The sequence below is a fragment of the Symphalangus syndactylus genome, chromosome 21, assembly GCF_028878055.3.
Source record: "Symphalangus syndactylus isolate Jambi chromosome 21, NHGRI_mSymSyn1-v2.1_pri, whole genome shotgun sequence".
NCBI classification, from domain to species: Eukaryota; Metazoa; Chordata; class Mammalia; order Primates; family Hylobatidae; genus Symphalangus; species Symphalangus syndactylus.
The window spans coordinates 60,762,435-60,788,649 of NC_072443.2; the positions used below are offsets into that span (position 1 = coordinate 60,762,435).

At 38.3% G+C, this 26,215-nt stretch overlaps 1 protein-coding gene and 1 long non-coding RNA gene across 6 annotated transcripts in view; one reads left to right on the plus strand and one right to left on the minus strand.

Annotated features, from left to right (window-relative positions):
• Positions 1–26,215, plus strand: part of LOC129471619 (uncharacterized) — a 273,569-nt gene that overhangs the window by 202,574 nt on the left and 44,780 nt on the right. The window lies entirely within an intron of this gene.
• GRM7 (glutamate metabotropic receptor 7) overlaps positions 1–26,215 on the minus strand; it is an 879,282-nt gene that overhangs the window by 59,850 nt on the left and 793,217 nt on the right. For 4 of the 5 annotated variants that reach the window (XM_055260434.2, XM_055260432.2, XM_063630706.1 and 1 more), the window contains exon 9: positions 872–1,118. In XM_055260434.2, the coding sequence (XP_055116409.1) occupies positions 872–1,118 (247 nt within the window). Of the gene's footprint in view, positions 1–871; positions 1,143–26,215 lie in introns of those variants that run through there. The other variant, XM_055260435.2, reaches the window with a different exon arrangement.

A 26,215-nucleotide genomic window follows, 5' to 3' on the forward strand; every position in this document is an offset into this window, starting at 1 on the left:
CAAAATATTCCTGGAAAACAAATCTTAAAACTAGTATTTTAAATCCGAAATTTACTCTTACCACCATATTGTTAGTAAAGTTAGCAATTGGGAATTCTAAGCATTTAACCTTTGAGCTGGTCTTGTGTTATTTACAAAGTGATAGCTATATGCCCATTTTACCTGGGGACATTTGCATGCATGACTAAAGGCTCCTAAAGTTTTGCAGATATGCCATATAATAGCATCTTAAATCCAATGTTTTTTTTTCCTTGATTTCTTCCCTAAGGTTTGTCTTGCATAGAATAAAACTCTTCTCCAGCGGTATAGTAGATACTTTTTTTCCCCACAGTACAATGCCATTATCATGGTAGTGTCTGGCCCTGTGTACCTGGATTAAAGTTTGACAACTTTTTCCAATATTTTATGTTTCTAGAAGACCTGATTAGTAAAAAATAACTTTTTCAACATTCACATGCTAGAGGAAAAAAGTTATGCTTCCGAAATTCTAATTTATTCCTACTGATACAGTTCAGTAAGTATGGAAGTTTCCCTGACAAAAGGTTGTTGCCTTAGCAGGAAGGGTGCAAGAAAAGAACAAGCTGACAGGTGCATTTGTCAGTTGGAGGATTCAGTACCAGAGGACAAGAAGCAAGGGAAGGGGGAGGCTTCACACTTCCGAAGCAGAGCCTCCAAAAATCTTCTTTCCAACAAGGAACAAAAAGAAAATGGTGGCAGGAATGAGTCAAACTTAAAAGAGCAGAAGTTAGCATTCACCAAGGCAACCCAGCCCATAAGACACAGTATTTCTCCAGAGAGGCAAGCACACCCCACATCTTCTAGAGCTTCCTTATGCAGGATGGGAAGATGAAAGAAATGGAGAGTTACTTACTGTTTGGGTCTACGTTTTCACAGAGCTCTGTCTTTGCCTCACCGTTGGGTCTGTCACTGGGTTTGTGTGACAGCCTCGATGACATGGTGGCTGCTGTGACTACCGCCTTGAAGCTTCGCTTCCGTTTCTGGACATTGAGTTCAGGGTGAAAAATGATGATGTACACTTTCGGCATGTATAGCATCCCCAGCGCCACTGATGCACTTAGGTTCATGGAGATTGTAAGCGTGGTAGTTTGTATGTAGAGCTAGGAGACACAACACACAAGGCACTATTACAAATAAAATGACTGCAGAGGGGGTCTGAACACTTAAAGCGATGTCAAGAATGACTATGGCTAGGAGATAAAGCAGTCTTCAAGGCATTTTGATAAATAAAGGAAAGCACAATAACTGCACAGTTATTGGAGGGTATATGCATATATTAATTGATTGAATGCTATTGGGTCAATCCATGCACATGCTTGCCCTAGAGAAGTCTCCTATATTAAAGTTCAGAGTAAACCTTCAATCATATTTGAAGGACTTCTAATCAGAGTGGCAGCTGAATATAAAGACATGAAGACCATAGAAATCTGTAATCTTGATTAAGGTGTGGTTAGGTTTTATCTTTTATACATGTAAAAGAGGGTTCACACTCCATGATTTCTTCCTACATCGAGATTCTGGGGCCTTTTGAGAAGTCTTTATCTTAATATATGTCTCTTTTTACATTGTTTTCTAGAAAGCCACACCTTTTCCCTATCTGCTGAATAGTGAGTTGAGTTTCTCTGAAAACTAAGACCTTCTTGCTTAATTCTGTCTTACAAAACAAATGACTAGTGAACAAGATCTAGTGATGTTGGCTTGTCCACTCTTTACATTGTCAAGTTACTAATGAGATGCAACGCCTTATTCTGGAGTTGGGTTATTTGCAGTTTGGATGGTGCCCCTATTTCTGTCCTTGTCTCCTTTCATTTCCTCAAGAAATCGGTAGATCAACCAATTGCTTGCTGTCTAATGTAAATATGAAAAATTGATGGTAGAAGAACATAGGGAGGTGTGTGATCCTTAAGATTAAAGCTACAGGCAACTTGCCTTGGTCTAGTTGTCTACAATACCCCCTACCGTGATCCAGATCCCCCCACCCTGCCCCCAAGGTGTTCATTCACATTTGTGTTTTGCATGACTTTTAAAGGCTATTTAAATGGAACAACCAGCAACCATTGCCTTTTCTGTCTATGGAAAGCCTAGTTCCTGGACAATGTATTCGACTATGGTATTCCACAACTATGCCTTCTCACTGATCTGATGATAAAGCCCCCATTCTTAAGGGAGTTCACAAGGCCCCTCATGGTTTGTGCTTGCCTACTTTTTTAGACTAATTGTCCACTATTTTCCACCTCCCTCACCTCGCGATCCCCTGTCTTGCCTTCCCAGGGTTCCATCCCTTTGGGCTGTCCTTTAGATCGTGGATGAACTGTACTCATTCAATCACAGAACTTTTCTCCATGCCTCTTTTCTTATTTTTGTTTTCCTATGTATGGAACGTCCTCCTTTTCTTCCTAGCACACCCATCTCAGGCTGCCCTCACTCACAGCCTCAAGTCTAGGCCAGCTTCTTTACTGATACACTCTCAAAGGACTTCTTTAGATCATTTGTCTCTGTTGTATTTATGCACTCAGTACCTTGATCATTTTTCTGCCCATTTTCCTGCTAGGCCTTAAGTTCCATGAAGGCAGGATCTGTCTCTCTGGGACATTATTATGTCTGCAAAGAAGGCACTTGATAAACATACAATGGGTAGGCTCATGTGTTTGTCTAATGGACACCTTTTTCCTACCTATAACTCACTGGTTAAACAGCCTATCGCTATACAAAAATTTCCATCAGACATATTGGCCGCCTGGACATTTCTGATCTTAATTCTTCAAACAGAGGCCCTAGTGAAATCAAAGACAACTTTGCCATCTTGTCTGGAAGGAATACAGTTTTCTAGCCAACATTAATTTGAATATGTATGTCTCCAAATGGTTAAAAGGAGCTACCAGCTGCTGACTATAATACATAATGAATGTAACATAGAAAGACAAAACAATGTTGAATTAATGACTCTTTAAAGTGTGAATCAGATCATATTTTTAAAGTTCGTATTTCCCTACTAGCATACCTTTAGACTTTTAATGTCATTCCACCCTGCCAGCCTACACTGTTCAAGAAAGGCTTAACATAGTTACAGGGCTTTACAGACAAAGACAATTTTTGTCACCACTATCACTGTACTAATGAGAGATGTGCAAACCATGGCTTAGTTCAAAAAGGAAAAGGATGTCAACAAACCTATGGGATCTCAGGTTTTGTTTCTGTTTCTCTGCTCATGAGTGAATTTTGCAGTTGATGAAATTATTCAGACTTTTTTATTATTTATAATTATAAATTATACATGCATATACACTTATGTATATTTGTATGTGTGTATACATATGTTTTCTTTTTTCAACTTTTAAATTCAGGGGTACATGTGCAGGTTTATTACATGGGTATATTGCATGATGCTGAGGTTTGGGATATGAATAATTCCACACCCAGATACTGAAGATAGTACCTAATATTTAGTTTTTCAACCCTTACCCACTCTTCTATCAGCCCCCAGTGTCTATTGTCATCTTTATCTCCATGACTACCCAATGTTTAGCCCCTCCTTATAAGTAAGAACATGAGGTATTTGATTTTCTGTTTCTGTGTTAATTCACCTAGAAAAATGGCCTACAGTTCAACATGGTTTGTTCTTTTTTGTGGATGCATAATATTTCATCTTTATACAGCCCACTGTTGACGCACCTAGGTTGATTCCATGTCTTTGTTATTGTGAAAAGTGCTGTGAGTACATGCATCTTTTGGTAAAACAATTTGTTATCTTTTGAATATGTACTCAGTAACATACATACTTTTCCTTAACAAAGACTCCTTAGCAATTTAGGACTCTACAACTATGATGTTTATTTTATGAAGTGTTTAGTTTCATCATTTTTAAACTAGAGACCATCAAGACTTTGATTTTCATTTAAAAAATTTTGCAGTCTCTGGTGACACTTCAAAAGTATGTGAAAACTGAAATAAACTTCACTAATCATATTTTTTCTGCAGCCCCTCCACCTCTGAATCCTCTTTACACAGCATAGTGGATAAGAATGCAGATTCTAGACCTAGTCTATCTCAGTTCAATTCCCATTTACTAGTTTTGTGACCTTGGACAAATTACTTCTCCTCAGCTTCTGCATCTGCAAAATGGGCATAATAATAGTACCTACCTCATAATGTTGTCTTGCTTGATGATTAAATAAGTATTTGTAAAGTGTTTAGTGTAGGGCCTAGCACATAGTATTAATAAGTAATATGTAAGTTTTTTTTTTTTTTTTTTTTTTTTTAAGACAGAGTCTCCCTCTGTTGCCCAGGTTGGAGTGCAGTGGCGCGATCTCAGCTCACTGCAACCTCTGCCTCACGGGTTCAAGTGAGTATCCTGCCTCAGTCTCCTGAGTAGCTGGGACTACAGGCACATGTCACCGCGCCCGGCTAATTTTTTGTATTTTTAGTAGAGATGGGGTATCACCATGTTAGCCAGGATGGTCTTGATCTCCTGACCTCGTGATCCTCCTGCCTTGGCCTCCCAAAGTGCTGGAATTACAGGCGTGAGCCACCATGCCCAGCCGTATTTTTTAATAAGTATAGTCATGCATCACTTAATGACAGAAATGTGTTCTAAGAAATGCATTATTAGGTAATTTGTTATTGTGCAACCGTCATAGTGTACTGACACAAATCTTGGTGGCATAGTCTACTAAAGTCCTAGGCTAAACGATTTAACCTATTGATCCTAGGCTACAAACCTTTACAGCATGTTACAATACTGAATACTGTAGGCAATTGTGACACAGTGGTATTTATGTATCTAAATATAGTTAAACATAGGCCAGGTGCAGTGGCTCATGCCTGTAATTCTAGCACTTTGGGAGGCCGAGGTGGGCAGATCACCTGAGGTCAGGCATTCAAGACCAGCCGGCCAACATGGCAAAACCCCGCCAGGTGTGGTGGTGGGTGCCTGTAATCCCAGTACTCAGGAGGCTGAGCCAAGAGAATCACTTGAATCTGGGAGGCAGAGGTTGCAGAGAGCGGAGATCACATCACTGCACTCCAGCCTGGGGGACAGAGTGAGACTCCATCTCAAAAATAAATAAATAAATAATTAATTAAAACAAAGAATAAACATGACAAAAATATAATCTGTTTATCAAAATGTCATTATGTGGCACATGACTATATGTAGGTATGAAGGCTAAGAAGGTTTCAGTCTACAGAGATCTCAGAGGTATTGGTCCACAGGGACCTGCTCCCACTAAGCCTAGCAGGGAAGCTAGGCTACTGACTCTGGCTTTTGGTGAGGTAGGAGGCTCACATTGGAGTTATGAGTTTTCACCCCACCATCTTCTTTAGTACATTCTTTAGTAAATTATAGCATATCTAAATTTAGTCCCATGGTTATTATTTTACCTGATGCTTATTGTATAATGCATTACCCTGTTTAAGGTTAGGTATTTCACATCACTTTCCTTTATTTGTAACCCAGGAGGCAGAGCTTGCAGTGAGCCGAGATCATGCCACTGCACTCCAGCCTGGGCGACAGAGTGAGACTCCATCTCAAAAAAAAAACATCTGATGTGCAGAACCCATAGCTATAACTGTTCTCTCTGTCTTTCAGTTTTCTGAACTGTAAAATGAAAATCATAATAGTTTTTACCTCATATGGTCATTGTGAAGAAGTAACCAATTAATATATGAAAATGGTTTAGCAGAGCGCCTGGAAAATAAGTACCCATGAAATGTTATCTGTTAATATTTATTTTCTGCCAGGTTAGGTTTCTGGGGTTTAGATCTAAGGATAAGGCTTTCACTGTAACCACTTTATATATTTTAAACTTTTTATGTATTGGTTATTGATTAAGTAATAGTGTTTATAAAACCCACTCCTGTTCATGTCTAGTCAGAAATGTACCAGCAAATATTAAAGTGCACAAGTATATGGTGAATTCAATGCCAGGCAAAGCTCAGTTGAACATGCTCTATGCCATTTTCTCATCTTGGCCTAAATAGTTCATTGTTGAATAAAATATGAATGCATATCACAAGATGCCTTTATTGCCTTATAAGATCATATAACATTTAGTGCTGAGTTCCTTGTCTAATTTTCGATTGCTAAGATGTTAAGAAATTTGAAAACTTGTTAGATAGTGTTCACAACCAACTCTGGAATTTGCCAATTCTCCTGTGTAGGTTTCAGAATCAGTTTAATTGAAGAATATTCTGATAGATTTCAAGGAAAGCTGTTAATAGTTGTAATAATGATGGGTCTTCAACTTTGAAAGCCAGAGTATTCTCAGTACTGTTCAAAAAAACAAAAGGAAGTCAAGAAAAATAATTCACAGGGCACAGAGATAGATATAGGACTAGAACTATCAGGAAAAACTCAATTTCACATTTTTGAGAAATCATCTTATTACTATTGATGTCTTTAATAATTCCATAAAAGTGATGTAACAATATATGAATACTAATGAATCACCAGTTTTATCTATATAAAAGTTTAATTTACTCAGAAAAGTGTTATGCGGCTATTTCCTGGTGTCAAACCATTGGTTTAGGGGATGATTAATGCTTGACCATGTTTGGTAAATCACTGTTAGGTGTAGTTTTCAGATAGGCTGTATATGAAAAACCTTACTCTTCCACTACTTGTACAGTCATCCATTTATGGGTTTACCTTTTTTTTTATTATTTTTGGTATTTTTATCTTCTTAAGTCTGATCAAACTTAAAGCACACCAAGTTCGCCATTTTTATTGAGATACGAGTGCCTGGACTGGCCCATGTGCTGTGCACACAAGGGTGAACATGCCAGGCATGCTTCCCGCCATCAGAGAGCTACATTCTAGTTGCAGGAGGAAGGCAAGAAAGACATCTATTGTATAACATGGTGACTATAATTAATAACAATGCATTCTATATTTGCAAATTGCTAAGAGCTGTTTTTAAGTTTCCTTACCACACACACAAAAATATGTGAGATAAATGAGTACGTTAATTAGCTTGATTTAGCCATCCCACAATGTATACATATTATACAATTTGTATTTGTCAATTAAAAAATAAATATTCGGCCGGGCACTGTAGCTCACTCCTGTAATCCCAGCACTTTGGGAGGCTGAGGCGGGCGGGTCACCTGAGGTCAGGAGTTCAAGACCAGCCTCGCCAATGTGGTAAAACCCCATCTCTATTAAAAATACAAAAGTTAGCCAGGCTGGGTGGTGGGCACCTGTAATCCCAGCTACTCAGCAGGCTGAGGCAGGAGAATTGCTTGAACCCGAAGGCAGAGGTTGCGGCGAGCCAAGATTGCGCCACTGTGTTCCAGCCTGGGTGACAAGAGTGAAACCCCATCTCCAAAATAAAAGAAAAAAAAATCAACTACTAAAGAATTAATGATGCATTATTTGCCCGCTAAATCATTTCTTCATAGTGTATATTGTCTCTTGCTTTTCCTTCCTCTGCTCACTGCTCTGCCCCTGATACTATTGTTATATCTGATGCTCAATCCACAGGCATCCTCTGCATAAACCATTCCCCATCTCCCCAGTCAGGATAATTCCTTTATTTGCCCCTTTCTGAAGTTACGGCTCATATTGTTCTTAACCTGGTCTGCTTAGGAGAGGTCAGTCTGTGTGCTGTGAAGTTGCTTTGAAACTGCAAATTCATCCTGAAGAAATTGATCTATTAGGAAGCAATTTGAGTATACCACAAAGTTCATGTTTGTAAACATGTGATTTCCTCTGCAAAAAATACTAGGTGAACACGGTAAGCTGCTGCTTGCAGAAGTCAGCTATGTGGGAATACACAAAATGCATACTCACGCCCATGCTTCAAGCATCTGCCTGTAAGCCTGCCCCTTCCACAGTTTTACAATCAACCTCCTGCAGCAATCCTGCTGGCATCCACTTCCATGAAAAAATTTTAGGTCACTTTTTATCAGGTAAAGTGATACATTTATTGTAGTATTCACGGATTTCTTAGCTATTAAACATATGTAAAGTCATGCCACTATTTTTATTAGGTTCCGGTCTTTTGTCTTTTTTTTTTTAAGTGTCACTGATGATGTTCCTTAGTATTGTGTCTCTAATCCGGTTTCCTGTAAGTCCTGTGTTTTTTCATGGGAAACTTTTGAATGGCATGGTGATCTTTTAAGAACACCTATGTCATGTTACAGAAGAAATGACTGGAAAATAAACACGTCTGCCGCAGAGTATGCACTTAAGAAATTCTGGTGAATCAGAAAGTTCTACACTTGAAGCAGGTATTAGGTATGATCAATATTCTTGGCATTTAGCACTGTTTCAAGAAAAGCTATTATTTGTAGTCTGTTGGTTGCATTTTTTCTATTTGAGTGCTTCTGTTTCCTCATTACTAGAGTGAAGATGACAGTAATACCTATCTCATAACATTGTTGTTGGGATCAAATAATGGTCTCTGTAAATACACAGAACAGTTACTAGCATGTAACAACCACTCATCAAGGATGTTAGAGTTATTGATTTATTTACTGGATATAACATGAAATAATTTATTTTCTACACTGTTATTTTTCATTCAATCTTAATACATTTTAAAATGATTTTCTTATGAAATCCACTGAAAAACAACAGCTTGTTTTAGGGGGAAAATCTCGTTTAGTTTGCTTCCATTTTGTTTGAAAGTATATTCAACGCCAGGCACGGTGGCTCACGCCTATAATTCCAGCACTTGGGGAGGCCGAGGCAGGCGGATCATGAGGTCAGGAGATCGAGACCATGGTGAAACCCCGACTCTACTAAAAAATACAAAAGAATTAGCCGGGCGCCGTAGCGGGTGCCTGTAGTCCCAGCTACTCGGGAGGCTGAGGCAGGAGAATGGCATGAACCCGGGAGGCGGAGCTTGCAGTGAGCTGAGATTGTATCACTGCACTCCAGCCTGGGTGACAGAGCGAGACTCCGTCTCAAAAAAAAAAAAAGTATATTCAAACTCCTATTTCATCTGTCAGTCATTGACTATTTTATGAGAAATAAACCAGTTTTGTATGTTCCCAGGTGACGGTTGAGAATTAGAACAAAAAGGCTTTAATGGAGTCTATGGATGGGATCGGAGAAGTTTCACAATTCTTATGAAATCCCAGTGACTATGTAATAAAAATGAAAAATGTAGCCAATGTTGTCACAGTAAAGAGGAAGGGTACATTATTTTCTGACAGATGTTTGAAACATTTACATTATTACATTGAAATGAAAGTTCCTGGCAGTTAAGACCAGTGTTTTCTGTCTTCACTACCTGTAACCATTGCTTCCTAATTGGAGTGCTCACATATTTGTGAAATAAATGTCACATAGCTGAGAATGACACAGAATGTTTGCAAGTGGGATTCTTTCAGCCATCCTGAAGGTCAATACTCTGAGGGTTTTTGCTAAAGTATGAAATAATACATGATGATGGAAGAACCCAGTATATAATGGAAAAAAAAATACTGTTTTTCCCCCCCGGGGCAGGGGCGGGAGTTTGCATCCTTTAGAAAGATGATTCAAGGGAGGAAAAATATTTTTGTTGTTAAAACTGATTTCAAACTTTGGCCTTGGATTATTAGTGGGTGACTTTGGGCAAGTTACTTTACCTCAGGCAAATGATAAAATCAAGATTCAATGCCAAGAAGTTTGTTACTAGAATGTCTGATATAAACTCCTACCTCGTTTACCATTACCACAAAGACTTCCTCACAGTTCTGAATATTAAAAGAAATCATGTGTAAAGAGTAGGTAACACAGTCCCTGTCACACAGTGGTGCCAGAAATTGCAAGTGTGATTATTAGATGGCCTCATACTCTGCAGATAATTTTTATGCTATTCTACTTAGATCTCCTAACTTTGAATAGATGCCAGATAGATAGATAGAGATATACTCAAACACCAAATAGCATGGGACAGGCATCTGGTCATAGAATTATAAATAATGGAGGCAACTAGATGAGTATTGGACAAGACCTAGTTTCACTGTGTTTTGTTTTTCTCATTTAACATCTCCAGGCAGACATGATATTAAGGCTACACACAATTGCATTCTTTATTTGGATAGACGTAAGGCAAGTGCTCCAGTTGAATGCAAATCAGTTTCTGGAGCATGAGATAAGTGATTATGTTCATGCTCGGAATCACCTGCATCTCAGTGCTTTGCTCTCCTGACTGGAAGCCTGATGCAGTGTCTATTCTCAAATAGTGTAATCAGAGAAATGCTGTTATTCCAACTGACCACATCCTTGGAAAAGTTTAGAGTTTATCCCCACCCCATGCCATCCTAATAAGCTGCAGGCCATCTTGATGGCCAAGTCTTCCAGGAAAGTCACTTCTGATTTTGCTGGGCATGTGCAAGCACAGCCTACACACACAGTGGTACACAGAATTTCTCTTCCCTAGCAGCTCTCTGACTCCTCAATTTTGATTTCAAGATGTTTTCCCTCTCCAATTGCAAGGTAGGAATTTTACCCTCTTATGTAGCCAATACTGGGTACTATTTGCCCTGTTGTGTTATTTAAAAGGTTATTGACCATTCCTGCTGGTTTGAGAGCACTGAAAATGTTAGATCTCTGCCTTGCAGTGATTTAATGCACAAAGGCACAGCATTTTCCCTATAGTTATCCTGGAGAGACGACTCCTGCCAGAATCCACGGGCTCCCTTTAATCCTCTGCCATATTCATCAAAACGGAACCTAACAGCCTTTTTGTAGGAAGCTATGTCAGATCCTGTCTTATAATGTGAAAATGCTGTCTTGTACCTCACTGGGGAATATATTGGGTAAAATACCATGAAGTTCTGTATTACTTTACAAGTCAACCAGTAAGTTTAAAAGAAATTAAATCTGAGCTTAATCAGTTTCTAAAGATGTGAAATATTCCATTTGTATTAGTACAATGCTGTCAAATCTTGCCAAATTTTAAAGTAATCTTTATAGTTCTAATGAACATAAAAAGAGAAGAATCAAATGGAAAACACTGACGTCAAATAAATAGTTAAAAAGCAAATGTCCTAAGCATTTCTTGGGCCTATTCAACTTGTAAAGGGTTCATTAAAACTAGATCCAACAGTGTCATTGACAAGAAGACAATGTCAGATTCTCACAGAAACAAAGTATGTTCTTATCTCAGTTTTCAAAGCCATCGACAATGGCTTTCTGATGAACTTTGACAGGTTTTGATGATCGGATTCATCCCAGCCTTCTCTTTCCTCTTGTTAGTTCTGGCTCTTATGTTTGCTGATCTTCGTCTGTTGCTTTTGGACTGCATCTTTCCTGTCTTGCCACCAAGTTTGATAGCTTCCTTCCTGCCCTTCAGCTTCCTCTTTTCACCTTGCACTAGTCCACACTTTTCTCTGTATATGTCTTTGTTTTCCTGCCTTTCCATGACCACCATTGTAGCAACATGGTTGTGGGTAGAGGCAGTCTCCCCCATTCTCCACCCTGAGTGCCTGGCACACTGAAGCACCCCTAGGTAATGTGCCATGTGGTGTCTCTGGATGATGGGCAAATAACCTCAACAGCTGGAACCTAGGCTAGTTGAATTGCCCGTTGGGGTGACTGTGCACTCGAAACCCCTCACTATGCCCCTCTGCTATTTAATGGTTTAAGCCCAAGAAGAGCAAATAATTGAAATGACACTGTTGCACTGTTGACAAAAGTGTAAACAAGTAGTCACTCAGTCCATGCCTCTAAATGGAACAGTGAGAGCTTTGAGATTGGGCAGGAAAATGATGCCCATCCTGCCAAGGCAGATGCAGTGAGAAGAGAGTAAGCCTGGCCAGGCGTAGGGGCTGAGCAGTTTATGACTTTGATCTTGCCTTCCCAAGACCCATTTCCCTTTCCTCTTGTTACCAAGGTGTTGGATCAGGAATCTAAAAAGTCCTATTTCCTGACCACTCACTCTTTAGGGCCTGCAGTCAGGCTTCTATCCCCAGACCTCCTCTGAATTTGTCTTCCACATGTTCTTTGACTCCTTGCAAGAACCTGAGAGGCAGGATTCTTCTAGGTCTCATTCTTTTCTTCTTTAAAACTCTGTCCTGCTGCATTAGCTCAAATTTCTACCACACGTTGGATGAAGATAAAATTCCTTCACATGGCCTGAAGAACTCTGTGGGGTCCTCCTTCTGACTTCCCTCACCTTCTCTAAATCCCTAAAATGAGCCATGCTCCATCCATCCTGAAGCCCTTTGCACATGCTGTTCCTTCTGCCTTAGATGCTATTCCCACCCATCTTTACCTAGCTACCTCCCACTTGTCTTTCAGGACTCTGCCTTACTTCCTTGGGGAAGCCTTTTCTGGCCTTCAAGTCTAAATTATGCCCATCTTGTTTTACTTGCTTATACGATGTATTATTTCCCTTTGTTTCACTAATCACAACTTGTGATTATTCACTGCATATTTCTTTTATATGTGTCCCCTTGCTAGACTTAACATTCCATATGTTCTATATATTGTACAGCAAAAGATAGGACAAGCGCAATAGAATTGGCATCAAGCATGCTGGATTTGGATGCAGGCTTATGCCACTTGCTAACTGTGTCATCTCCAACATTTTATTTAATCCTGTAAGTCTGGGTTTGAATACAAAATGAAAAGCAGTAACATGTAATAGGTAGAGAACCAGAATACATCGTGGGAATCAGGGATTGAGGGAGCATCTAGAAGTGATGAAATCAAAGGCATGGGCAAAGATATTTAAATTATCTTGCATCTTAGTACCTGGAGCAAGAAACAAGTTCAATGTATGTTTGATGAATGAAGTGGTCCTCACTCATTTGAGAAATCCATGCACAATTGGAAGTCACTCAATTTCCATCTCTCAGTTCATGATGTTCCCCACAGCCACTCTGTCTTCTTTCATATTCCTAAATATGCTATATTTCCTTCTGTCACAAGGCCTTTGCCTGTGCTTTCTTCTTCCCCAGTATGTTCTTCTACCCCATCCACTTTGTTATCTTCTATTCATCCTTCAGAGAGCCACTTAAGCTTCACTTCCTCAGCAAAGACTTTTCTAACCAAGACTAGGGAATACTGTTCTGTTAGGCAAGTTCTCAAAGAAACCTTTGCCTCCACATTTAAATGTGTACATGTGCGTAAAAGAGAGAGAGAGGGAGGAGGAGGACAGAGAGTGAGTAGTATATCTCCTCCACCAGGAATCATAGCTGGCTAGCTCACCATTGTATCTCCAGTGTCTGCCACTGTGGGTGGCAAATAGAGGGGACTTAATTGGTGATGTTAAAGAAGGAAGTCTTGGACACACAATGATAGAGATTGCATTTCCAATCTTTGGCTCCATGCCTGGCATAATCACAGAAAACAGAAAGGCAAAAGGTACTTAGCAGGAAGGGGAAAGAGCCTGAGGCTCCCAGGACACACACTTTCCCTGCAGTAAGTAGTTCTTAAACCAGCTCAAGAGAGGAGGAGTGGACTCTGCTGTCCTGAGGGTGGCCACCTACATTTTCTCTAACCCATCTTTGATATATTCACTAAACAATAAAGCATAATTATCAATAATGACTCCGATAGAGCCTGTGGCAACAATGAAAATCCAACAACCCTGCCTCTTTTGTAAAGATGGGAGCTTATCTTTCAAACAGCTTGTGCTAACACCCAGGTTAGCACCTAATTGTCTCCTCACAATAGAAAAATGAAATGGTTGCCATGACAACTCAGTGATGAGTTCAGGCATTGACTTTTTTTTTTTTTTTGACTTAAAGCTGCTGACTTTGGCTTAACTGAGACCCTATATGTGTTTTGTTTTTGTAATGCTAATTTCTCCTAGAGTTTTAAAGAAATCATCAATAAATATTTTTAAAACCCGTCTTCTTTAGATAGTATAAAAGTGATCTACAAAATAATTAATAAGAATATGAGTAAATTGCTGTCTTTCCACAACTCAGATCTCTCCATAATATCTAGGCCCATGTTTATAATTTAGGAAAAAAAAATTCTTAGAAAAAGTTCTGTTGTTTCATCTGACTTCTGAAATGAAACTATATGAAACTTTGATATAATTATGAAAAAATTGATGGATGAATTTTTTAAAATAAGTAATTTTAATGGCAATTTCTCTATTCAAGTTTAGCTTATGGGATCACCATACTTTTTGTTTGTTGGTGGTTGGGGCAGGAAGAGAAATAAAATACAGAAGTCTCCTACATAGTGTACTCAGAAATGTCTATAGGGATGTCAGGCCCACCCATCAGAGTGCCTGGAGAAGTGCCTGAAAATGTTATTCTCATTTGCATGCAACTAGATGCTTATCTTTTCTCTTTCTCTTTTTTTTTTTCCTTTTTAAACAGACAGGGTCTCACTCTGTCACCCGGGCTGGAGTGCAGTGGTAGGATCACTGCAGTCTTGAACTTTTGGGCTCAAGTGGTCCTCTTGTCTCAGCCTCCCAAGTAGCTGCAACTACAGGCATGTGCTACCACCTCTGGCTGTTTTTTTTGTTTTTTTTTGTAGAGACAGAGTCTTGCTATGTTGCCCAGATGGCTTCAAACTCTGACATTTATCATTTCTGGTGTAGGGATGATCATCTCCAACCTCATAGGTCTGCTGAGACAATCAAACAGGCATCTCAAACACTGTCAAAAATAGGGCATTCACTGTGCAACATGCCTCTCCACAAATTTTCCTTTTCTTGGGAACTGTTACCTCTATCTACCTGGTTGCACAAATTGGAACCTTAAGTGTTATTCTTTAATACTTGTATTTCCCTCACTTTTTGTACTTCGTATCAGGTTTATTTTCTGGTTGGCTAATGTTACCTGTAATATAAGTAATGCAATATATAATATATGTAATAAGAAGTAGTAACAATAAAATTAATAATACCTGTAATATTTCTGGAATTTGTTCCCTTCTCATCCCAGTGCCCTCACCTGTCTCAAATATGTTTAACCAGTTAATAACACCTAAAGCACAGAGACCAGTGGCTACCATTTTTAAGTTCTAAAGTTTTGGCTATTATCATTGTTATTATTGTTCTAATGCAACTGCATCATGCAGAGCATGCTATGGTAGCATCCCCACTGGTTTCGCCACATCCATTTTTCACCTCCCTCCAAATAATTCTGCACAGAGCAACCAGAATGATCTTTGTAAAAGCTTCAAAGCGGATTATGTGGCCCGATGTAAGACATCCTTCAAAGACTTCCCATGGCCCTATAGTGTCTGGCCTGGCTATGTTTCAAATTTTTTAGCTAGTCTCTCTTGAATATGACTTATCTATCCTGGCATTCTTTGGGGATCCAAACTTAATTTCAGCGAAAGGACTTTGTGTATATTATTCTCTCTGCCCAGAATGTTTTCTGTTTATTTGTTTTGCCTCAGTTCTCCCAACTCATTCTTCAGGTTCAACCTTCTTGCATTTTCTCTGATGAAGAAATGTAACTTGAATGACGACACACCACCCTACCAATTTGAATTTTCTCCTTCCATGATGCTCCCTAAGAGCAGCCTGCTCTTTTCATTCACAGTATATATAATCATCAGTAATTATCATTGCAGTCATAGATTCAGTTATCTCAAGTCCTACTCTCCCACCAGAATTTAAGCTCTGTGATGGCCAGGGGGTACACCTATCAAAAATGAAGCCTTCAAAAATAATTTTTGAATGAATAAAGTGTATAATAATTCCAAAGTATGGTGCACATATAAAAGTCCTAATGAGTAAAACGGACCCTCTTTTTGAGGTGTAAATATATAACGGGTAGATTTAGAGTCTTAAATACACATAGAGAATATACATTAAAAATCCTAAGTTTGTAGAAAGGTTACATGACTTGGGAAGAGACACAGTAATCAGGAGTGAAGCTAAGAAGAAAGTTGAGGTCTTTGGGACTCTAAAGCTCACTCCACTACACAGATACTCACTTTCAATTAAAAAGCTTATTTAATGAAAGAGTAGATTGTAAAGCTGTTTAATTTTTCATTCTCCACAGTTTTAATTGCCAGTACTTGGAAAAACAAACAGCTCTAAGTATTTCTAAAGGGAACTGACAAGAAAATTCTGATTCTTTACCATGGAGTGCATATTTGTGTTTTATATTTAAATTCATATTTCCTATTGAGAATCATGGGCAAACATTCTCCGTATGCAGTTGAAACTGTGTCCAATTCCCTTACCAAATACAACCTTTTGTCAAGAGAATGTGCCATTGCTATCTTTTCCACCAATAGTGCAAACACACCCAGGCAGATGTCCCAAATGATAAAAGGTGTGCTTGAGCAGGCAGAAAGAAAAAAGAATGAAAAATAAGTAATATACAAATTAAATATTGTCTGAAACATGAACAGGTTGTAATATCTGACGATTCTGCTGATGTGTGGTTATAATATGAAATTTACTAATTTGAGAAGATCAAGAGTAGACTAAGAAAACTAGCCATAGAGCAGGAGGGAGGAGCTTAAGCCATATAAGGAAGATGAATTGGAATTATCTGAGTTTCAAGTAAGCATTGAGTGCCCCAGTATCTTTATAATTTTCTTTCTACGGTAGAGCAGAGACTACCTGTCTCTATTCATTTTCTAGCTATTTTGCTTACATATAAGATGGAATAAAAATAGAAGGCATAGGGGTTAGGGGAGGGATAACATTAGGAGAAATACCTAATGTAGATGACAGGTTGATGGGTGCAGCAAACCACCATGGCATGTGTATACCTATGTAACAAACCTGCACGTTCTGCACGTGTATCCCAGAACTTAAAGCATAATAAAAAAAGTAGAAGACATTTGGCAGTTCCAAAGCACAGACTTTGCCCATAGTAACATATGAGATACTCGGAAAGGTACCCCAGATCTCCAGTGAGAAAAGTCTGACCCCTTTACAGACATACAGAATGGATCTGAATCATGAAATACCCACATCAGAATGAGGACAAGGAGTGGAATCCTGGGAAGTGCAGTCAAGGGGATTACGGAGAGGACAAAAGAGAATTTATTCCACAATGACAACAAAAGTGGAAGCCTGAGGGGTGGCCTCAGATGAAAAGACTCAGGCCTGTCTAGGAATTGAGGGAATGAGTTGATCTTGGGGGAGGAACACTGAACTTCATAGGAAAGAGGACTCTCATCTTGGGTTGAGAATTCTGGCTGTAACCTTAAAAAAATGACCATTTTACACATCCTTGTAGATTCTGGAAAGTTTGGCAGGGTAATTATAGGGTGTCTAATAATGAACTATCCATTCTGTTTCTTCCACTATAATCCTGTAGCACAGGCTTTACACCCATTAGAGATGTTTGAGACAAGCTTTTCTTGTCCTGTGGTCATAAAAGTGAGACCAAAGTTTGCATTAAGGCATAGTGTTAACAGATATATCCCTGGTGTAGGGATGAAACCACTGGACTCAGGTGTCAGAAATTCTAAATTCTAGTTTCCTCTCTTTCACTTAATATTTGTGGGAATTCGTGTAAAGGCTGTTTATAAATCCTTATGTGCCGATGTATTATCTTCACCTTGCCTTTGAGTCTCAGAAGCATATGTCTTCTTTCTCAAGCTAACATTTCTTTTTGATAAAATCCATGGTCTCCATAACATGCCATGAATTGCAGACAGTTAAGACACATGCTGAAGAAAATTAGAATTTTGAAATAATATGTTAACAATGTATAACATTTATAAATGATTATATGTCAATCATTATAGGCAATTATTTATGCCTGCCTTGTATAAAAAGCATTAACAATATATGAAAGAAACACAGAAGCAATGTGTTATGAATGTTGTGCTGCACCCTCCAGAGGCTTTCCACCTTGAGGACTGAGGGATCCATTGGTGCAGATGCTGGAAAGTTCATCAGCTGACAGCTCTCTTCGGGACTTGCCTTGACTAAAGAGATTCAGCTTGCTTACATTTATGCCCCCTTCCCCTGGGCATCCTGCAAATAATGACTGGGATATACTGGTAGAGAAAGGCCCGGTTCCTTGTCCCAAGTGGGACAGCTCTGTAAGGCAGCTTCTGAGCTCCCTGAGGGATGCCAGCTGAGACCTGTTGAGTCTGCATCCCAGCCCAACTTCTCTATCAGCCCAATCCTGATTCTTTCCCTTCTGCCCACTGGTGCTGATACTAAAGGCATTTCCAAATACACCACCTGCACTTGTGCTCCCTGCGAGTTTAGCCAGAATCACAGTATCACTCAGAACCCTCATGGGCATCTCACTTCCAATTAAAATCAAGAATATTCTAAATATAATTTATTCTATAACTCCCCTTCCAAGCACTTACCTCAATGATCAACTGAGCACCCTACAACATTTATAGCAAGTACTAATTCACATCAGCATCTCTCAGAAAAGACACGTCCTCTTCCCAGAACTTGTTTCTCCATTCCTGTGACTATGAATTGAAACATCCCCATCTTACTTTTTGTGCCTAGATACATGTAAGCATATACAATACATATATTTTCCCCAAATTTTTATTTTGAATACTTTAAAATTTTTCAGAAAATTTGACATAGGACAAAGAACATCTGTATACTCTTCATGCAGATTCACCACCTATTCATTTCCTGCTTAAATTGTTTTCTCTTTTTTTGCTAAACTATTTAAAAGTCATGTACATTATAATACTTCACACTTTATTTCTGTATGCATCACCTAAGAAATAGACACTTTTATGTATAATCACAGTACCATTATCACACCTAAGAAATTTAACAGTAACTTCAGACCATCTAACATATGAAACAAAGTCAAATTTCTCCATTTGTTCCAAAAATGTCTCTCATGATTTTTCCTCAATCCAAAATACAATCCAGGTTCATACATTGCATTCGATTATGTCTTGTTAGACTTATAATTTAGAACACTCTCCCTGCCTTTGGTTTTTAAACAGATTTGTTGAAGTATGCTCAATAAACTGCGTATATTTAAAGACTAGAATTTGATACATTTTGACAGATGTACGCCAGAGAAATCACTACAGTCAAGATAGTTATCATCAGCATCACCTCCAAAAGTTCCTCATTCCTCTTTGTAATTCTCCCTCACTCCTTTCAACCTCCCCCATCCCCGAGCAACCATTAATTTGCTTTTGCTCACTGCAAATTCTTTTCTGTTTTCTAGAGTTTTATATAAATAAAATCCTATGATATCTACTATTTTTTGTCTGGCATCTTTCATTCAGCATAATTATTCTGAGATTCAACCGTATTATTGCATGTATCAATATTTCATTAATTTTTATTGCTCTGTAGTTTTCCATTGCAAGGATATACTATGATTTGTTTTTCCTTTCATCTGTTACAGACATTTGGGTTGCTTCCAGTTTTGGCAATTACTGCCACTAATATTCATGTGTAAGACTATATACATATTTTTCACTGGGGGGGACAAATACTTTGGAGAGGAATGGCTGGATCATATGGTAGGTATATGCTGAACTTGTTAAAAAATTGCCAAAGTATTTTCCAAACTGATAGTAGTAGCATTTTACATTCTTTTTTTTTTTTTTTTTTTTTTTGAGACAGATTCTCGCTCTGTGGCCCAGGCTGGAGTGCAGTGGCATGATCTCGGCTCACTGCAAGCTCCGCCTCCCAGGTTCACCATTCTCCTGCCACAGCCTCCGGAGTGGCTGGGACTACAGGCGCCCGCCACTACACCCTGCTAATTTTTTGTGTTGTTATAAATAGAGATGGGGTTTCACCGTGTAAGCCAGGATGGTCTGGATCTCCTGACCTCGTGATCTGCCTGCCTTGGCGTCCCAAAGTTCTGGGATTACAGGCATGAGCCACCGTGCCTGGCCAGGATTTTATATTCTTATCAGCAGTGTATGAGAGTTTCAGTTCCTCCAAATCCCTTTTAACATTTGACATGGTCAATCTTTTTTAACTTCAGCCTTTCTAACAGGTGTGCAGGAAAATTCAATTGTGGTTTTAATTTTTGTTTTTCTAACGACTAGCGATGTTGAGAAAATTCCCTGTTGCTATTTGTAGTATCTTCTTTGGTGACATATCTGTTCAAATATTTTTGCCCAGTTGTTTTTTATTGGGTTGTTGGCCTCTTGCTAAAATTTGAGGATTTTTTGATTCAAATATAGGCCCTTTATCAGGCACATGCTTTGCAAAAAGTTTTCTCCTAGTCTGTATCTTGTCTTTTCATTCACTTAACACTATCTTTTGAAAAACAGAAGTTTCTAATTTCGATGAAATCCAATTAATCTGTTCACGTATAAATTGTGTGTTTGGCATGATACCTAAGAAATATTTGCCTGACCCAGTGTCACAAAGATTTTCTTCTATTCTAGAAGTTTTATAGTTTAGGTTTTATGTTTAAATCTATAATCTATTTTATGTTGATTTTTATATATGGCACTAGGCATGGGTCTGTGCATGTTTATTTATTTTGGATATTCCTATCACTCTAGAATCATTTGTTGAAAAGGCTATTCTTACTCCATTGTATTGCCCTTCCACCTTTGCCAGGACCGGTTGTTCATACATCTGTGGGTTTAGTTCTGGACTCTACTTAGTTCTAATGATCTGTTTTTCTTATGCTCTGTTGTTCCGATTTCTAGAGCCTTATAATAATTCTTGAAATCAGATTATATTAGCCTTCCATTTTCTTCAGAGTTGTTTTAGCTAGGTTTTCTGTATTGTTGTATAAATTTTAGAAAAAGTGTGTCAGTTTCTATAAGAAGCCTGTTGGGATTTTGATTGGTATTGATTTGAATTTATATTATAATTTGGAGAGTTGATATCTTAAAATATTGAATCTTCCAAACCATCAACAAACCATATTTCTCTATTTATTTAGGTCTACTTTATTTCACAAATATTTTATAATTTTTCATACGTATACATCTATAATATTTTGTTTCTCAAGACATTTGACTTTTTGGAAGATCCCAGGCCCATGCCAATGTCTTATAAAATGCCCTACCTTCTGCATCCCTTTGTTCTTTCCTAATTAAATTCAGGTCAAATGTTTTTGCCAAGAAAGCTTCATGGGTGGTACGATAGGCATGTGAATGCATCTCCTGTCAAGAGGCACCAGTTGTTAGGCTGCCCTGCTACTGGTGATGCTAAATTTGATCATGTGGTTAAAGCAGTGACTGCCAGATGTCACCATTAAAAAGTTACAGTTTACCTTTGCAACCGGGAAATAATCTAGGGCTGATACATTCAGACAAAATATCTTTTGAAAAGTTAAACAATAAGATTTTATTTAATACTTTGTTTTTTAGCTTACATTCTATATTTTATCTGCATATTTTGTTTTCATCTATTCTGTTTTGGTAAACAGAACTTCAGTTTTCTCTGTAGATTAGAAAGCAAATGCTACTACTTCCCTAACCCTCACTCCCATGAAATAATGTGCCACTAGAAATAATATGCCACTAGGAAATGTTTGCCTAGCCCCAGTACCAAACACCCAGTGATTATACTGTTAATGGTGGGGTTAGTCTGAAGGAAATGTGGGATGAGCTCCCAAGAGATTAGAATAGGAAAACAAAATCCTCACCCTTTTTAAAACATCTTACCATGTTGAAAATACACGCTCTCTTCCTATCTCAGTGAGACCCTGTTGCTGTGGAGCCAGCCAGAGTTTGATCAGTTTTATAGATAAGCTATGAACCAACCTGTTTACAGGCCTTCAATCAACATTAAAAAAAACCAGATGTCTCACTTACATAATGGTGTGTACTACCTGTGAACAGACAGGGCTTCCAATTGGTGATTACTTTTCCTTTTCACACAGGATGTATTTTGTACCCTGTGAGGAGAATTCATATCTATTGAGATTCTACTATGTGTCAGGCTTGGTGCTGTTGGACTTCCATATGTGATTGCTTTAAAATAGTCTGACCATTACTGAAGTTAAAAGAGATGCCTTTAAATGATCATTGGGACCCTACTAGATTAATCCAATGGAAGCCTCTTTCTCTTTCCCAGTAGCTCATCTCTCATAGCTATAAAGCATATTTCTGTACAATAACATTCCCTCCAACTCACAGGCTGTCTCCTGTACTGCATGATGCATTGTGTCCCCATCCCTCAGTGTCCATGACAACAGGAGTAAACAGGTATTCTGCAAATTGTATGGAAGCAGTAATATTCATTTCTGCTCATGGGGAACATTTCCAAGATTCAGTAAGTTACAGCTAATATTCATTTCATTTGGCTTAAATCAGAGCAGGTCTTAAAGGGAGACAGCTCAACAGAAATATGAGCAATTCAGACAAAAGAATATTCAGTTACTGAGTTGATAAATAGGAATTGCTTCCACTATTTTAAAAGTTTGGTTTGCAGAAATCTTAAAATCTTTGTGAAAAATGCAAAGAAATCTTTGGTATATAAATTCTCAATATTATATTTATGTAAAATGATAGTATTCACCTTTCAAAAACTTTCATGTTTTATTATCTTTTTATAAATTAGAATTGCAAATGTAATAAAAGCTGAAAAGCATATAAACAAGAAATGGGTGGAAAATTGTTGGAAGAGTTCAAAGATTCAAATTCAATATAGATCATGCATTTATAGTCACTATCTGATGATTTCATTTTATTTGGTGTTTGACATTCTGTGGACTATTCTATAAACAATGGTACGGATTTTCCTAAGATATGTTATTCCTACTTGCAGAATCCTTTATTCCCCCCAAATAATCCCTTTAAATTGCCTAAACAGCATTTTTCACAGAGGGTATCGTTAACTTGCTTTATATCAACTATCTCTCTAAAAATTGACTAAGTCAGTTTCACTGGATTTTGTACATGCTTGCTCCTGGGAATTCTTGCTGCAACTAGCTTTCATTAAATGTTAGAGATTGCATGAGTGTGAAAGATAAGATGAGGCAAACTAAAATTATTGCCAACTTTTATCTAGGCAAAAGGCTACCAAAAAATGGCAATGGAACCAATTTTCATTTTCCCAAAACTAAATGGTTCAAGTTTCACGCAATCATCTATTTTTCCCCCTCTGACTTTTCAGAACATTCTGTACTCAAAAGCTATACAGTGAGTATTTATTTGGAGTTTTAATACTGTATGTTCTAAATTCATTAGCAATGTATTGAATTTGTCTTATAAAATTAACCATGATATCCATCAAGACTTGATGCTTCAAAGATTCATTTAGATTTTAGAGTGTTTATATGGATGTATACACACATCCCCATTCTTCCTCCATGCAGCCATAAGGAATACCTTTTGATGCACATAAACTTGGGAATTAAAGAGGGAATAATTCACAATAGTGTTCTTCATTCTTATCAATTCTGGCTTAGTAATTAATCTATGGTTATGGTCTTTAGTGATTCAGTAAGAGTGGAGACACATACCCAGGAGCAGAATGCTCTCTCTAAGGCTCACTTAATTGCTTAGAGAGATTCCTAGAGAAGTGAGTGTTTCCTTTAGCTGCCAGCCTGGTCCGTATATTGAGACCAGTGCTCCAACTCTCATTGGCCAGGGCTGAAACTTAAAAGCCAGCTAAAGGTCAAATTTTCTTGACTTTCCCAGGAAGAGTAAGGTTTTCCCTCTATTATCATTTCCAGAATTCATAACTGATGTATCTGTTTCTGCTCCCCTCCCAGCCACCACTACACTTAACTATGAGGCTCTCCAAAAATGTGTGATTAGTTCTGAGAGCTCAACCCTTCCACATTCATGACTAGCAAAGTGATGGGGACTAAATGTTTATTTTTAAAAAATGGAAATACATTCCTACTGGAAAAAAAATGAAAGGAATTCTTGTTCTCTTTGTGATATTTCATAACTCCTTTCTTCTTCAGTGGTAACTAAGATTAAATGAAACTCTTTTTCCTCTTCCAATAACATGCTGTAGCTGCTTCAATACTTTTTTGGGGGTTGAATTAATTGAATTGGGTAAATAGTAACACATGCACATCATACATGAACCCTGTCCAGATGTTCATATCAGGGTTTGTATCTGATAATACAATTTCCTTTGGTTTCTAACCAACGTGTTCTGGCATAACAGGCATGACTCAAATAATTACCATTTATCTTTTTATTTTTCCCCAATTTAGACTGTTTCTACTTAACATTTTTTTTCTCACTTGGGAAATGACAATGATATTAGAAGGCAGGAACTCTAGAATAACACCACCACTACAACAAGGGTATTTTGGGTTCTGCAACAATACTCAGGTCATCATTTCTGCTGAAGAAAGTCGGGAGTGTGGAAAATCGGCTTTTCTTTCCTAGGCACAAACTTGCCCTTCTCCTGGCACTCATTTTCTGGTTATTAGTCATATTAGTGTGTAGAAAAACACTGTAGATTTTCCTCTGTTGATTTTAAAATATCTTTGTACTTCACTCAAAGTAAATACTATGTTTTCAGTAGCATAAGTGTTCAAGTGGCAATCGTCAATGTGAATTCACTTACCCCCCTCCATTGCTAAGGAATTATGCCCATTTTAGGTAATCTCATACTTCCGTTGATAAAAATATCCTGATATTTAAAGGCATAGTGTGAAAACTCCAATTATTTTATTTGTTTTTCTAGGACCTCTCTTTGACCATTTTTTAAAAAGTGCTTCACTTTTCAAAATGACATTCCTAAGGTAGGTGGTAATTGACACTTTTAAATGGAGACATCAAGTCGCCTGACTCAGGTATAAATGAATGCTGATGTTCCCAGAGAGAGACTTTAACCTCCCTGCCCCTGGGGAGATAAAACACTACCTGCTTTTCCTCTGTCTGCCACAGCACACTTTGTGTGTGTGTGTGTGTGTGCGCATATATATATATATTTTTTGTTTGTTTGTTTGTTTTTTTTTTTTTTGAGACAGTCTTGCTCTGTCGCCCAGACTGGAGTACAGTGGCATGATCTCAGCTCACTGCAATCTCCACCTCCTGGGTTCAAGTGGTTCTTCTGCCTCAGCCTCCCAAGTAGCTGGGACTACTGGTGCATGCCGCCATGCCCGGCTAATATTTAATATTTATATTTTTGGTAGAGACAGGGTTTTGCCATATTGGCCAGGCTGGTCTTGAACTTTTGACCTCAGGTGATCCACCTGCCTTGGCCTCCCAAAGTGCTGGGCTTACAGGAGTGAGCCATCGCGCCCAGCCAGGAAATGCACATTTAACCACACACACACACCCACAGGTTTTGATTTATGGACAGGATAAAAAGGACATCTGAAGTAAAGATACATACCCATGCACTAGACAGAACCCCCAAAAGATCTCTCTTCAAGTTGCTATTATATGCCAAGCACAGTGCCAGATGCATTTACCTTTATTATTACTCTTAATCACCTGAAATAATGTCATTATTCTCATTTTATGGGTTGGGATGCTGAGGTTCTTTATATTATGTGAATATGATCACATAGCATGTAAGTGGTAGGACCCAGATCTTTCTTACACATGGTTCCTTCATAAAGAAATTATGAAAATTGATGCATTTATTTTGGGTTTTTCCACATGTCCAAAATTCCTGAAAAGTGCATGGGTGAACAGATTTCTATTCAGGGTTAGAAGTTGTTTCTCCGGAGCTCTGGGGAAGCAGAAGATCATAGGGGGTTTCTTTCCCGTCATGAAACCCTCAGCGTCTAGGAGCCATGACATTTGACAAACCTATGTGAAGGTGGTAGTAAGGGAGATAGATACCAAACCCTCAGATCCCTCTCTATGGGCAATGCACTTTTTCAAAGATACCTCCAAGGCATATAAGTGCATTCTCAAACCAAGAAGTCATTTGGAGGTTGGCCAGTATAGTGGATTAAATAGCGACCCTCAACTTCAATCCTGAATCTTTGAAAGCGACCTTATTAGAAAAAGGGGCTTTGCAGATATAATTTGGTTTCGTGGTTTTAATTTGCATTTCTGGGATGGGTTTTATAACTCCAGTCCTCCATAGCCATCCCAAAGGATAGAGCCACATGCTTCATCTTGTTATTGGGTGAAGAGTTGATAACTTTGAACCTTGGGTTATTAGACATGCCTATCTTGATGACCAATACAAAGTTGCTCTTTCCAGCTTTGAAGATTTTGCAAGAAATTATTTTCTCTTCTGCCACAAATTCAACTATACATCTCATTTAGGCCTTTGACAACAAGGTAAAGCAAATTCCATTTCCTGGTGGAATTTTGACATCAATTTACCTGTTTTTCTACTTTTCTTTGAAATAACTCACCACAGATGTCCCTGTGGTTGGCAGGTCACAACCAGGCCTGAGCTGGGCTTGTACTTAGCTGACTTCTCTTGTTAAAATGGGTCTGTTCACAGAACTAGAACCACGGACAATTGAG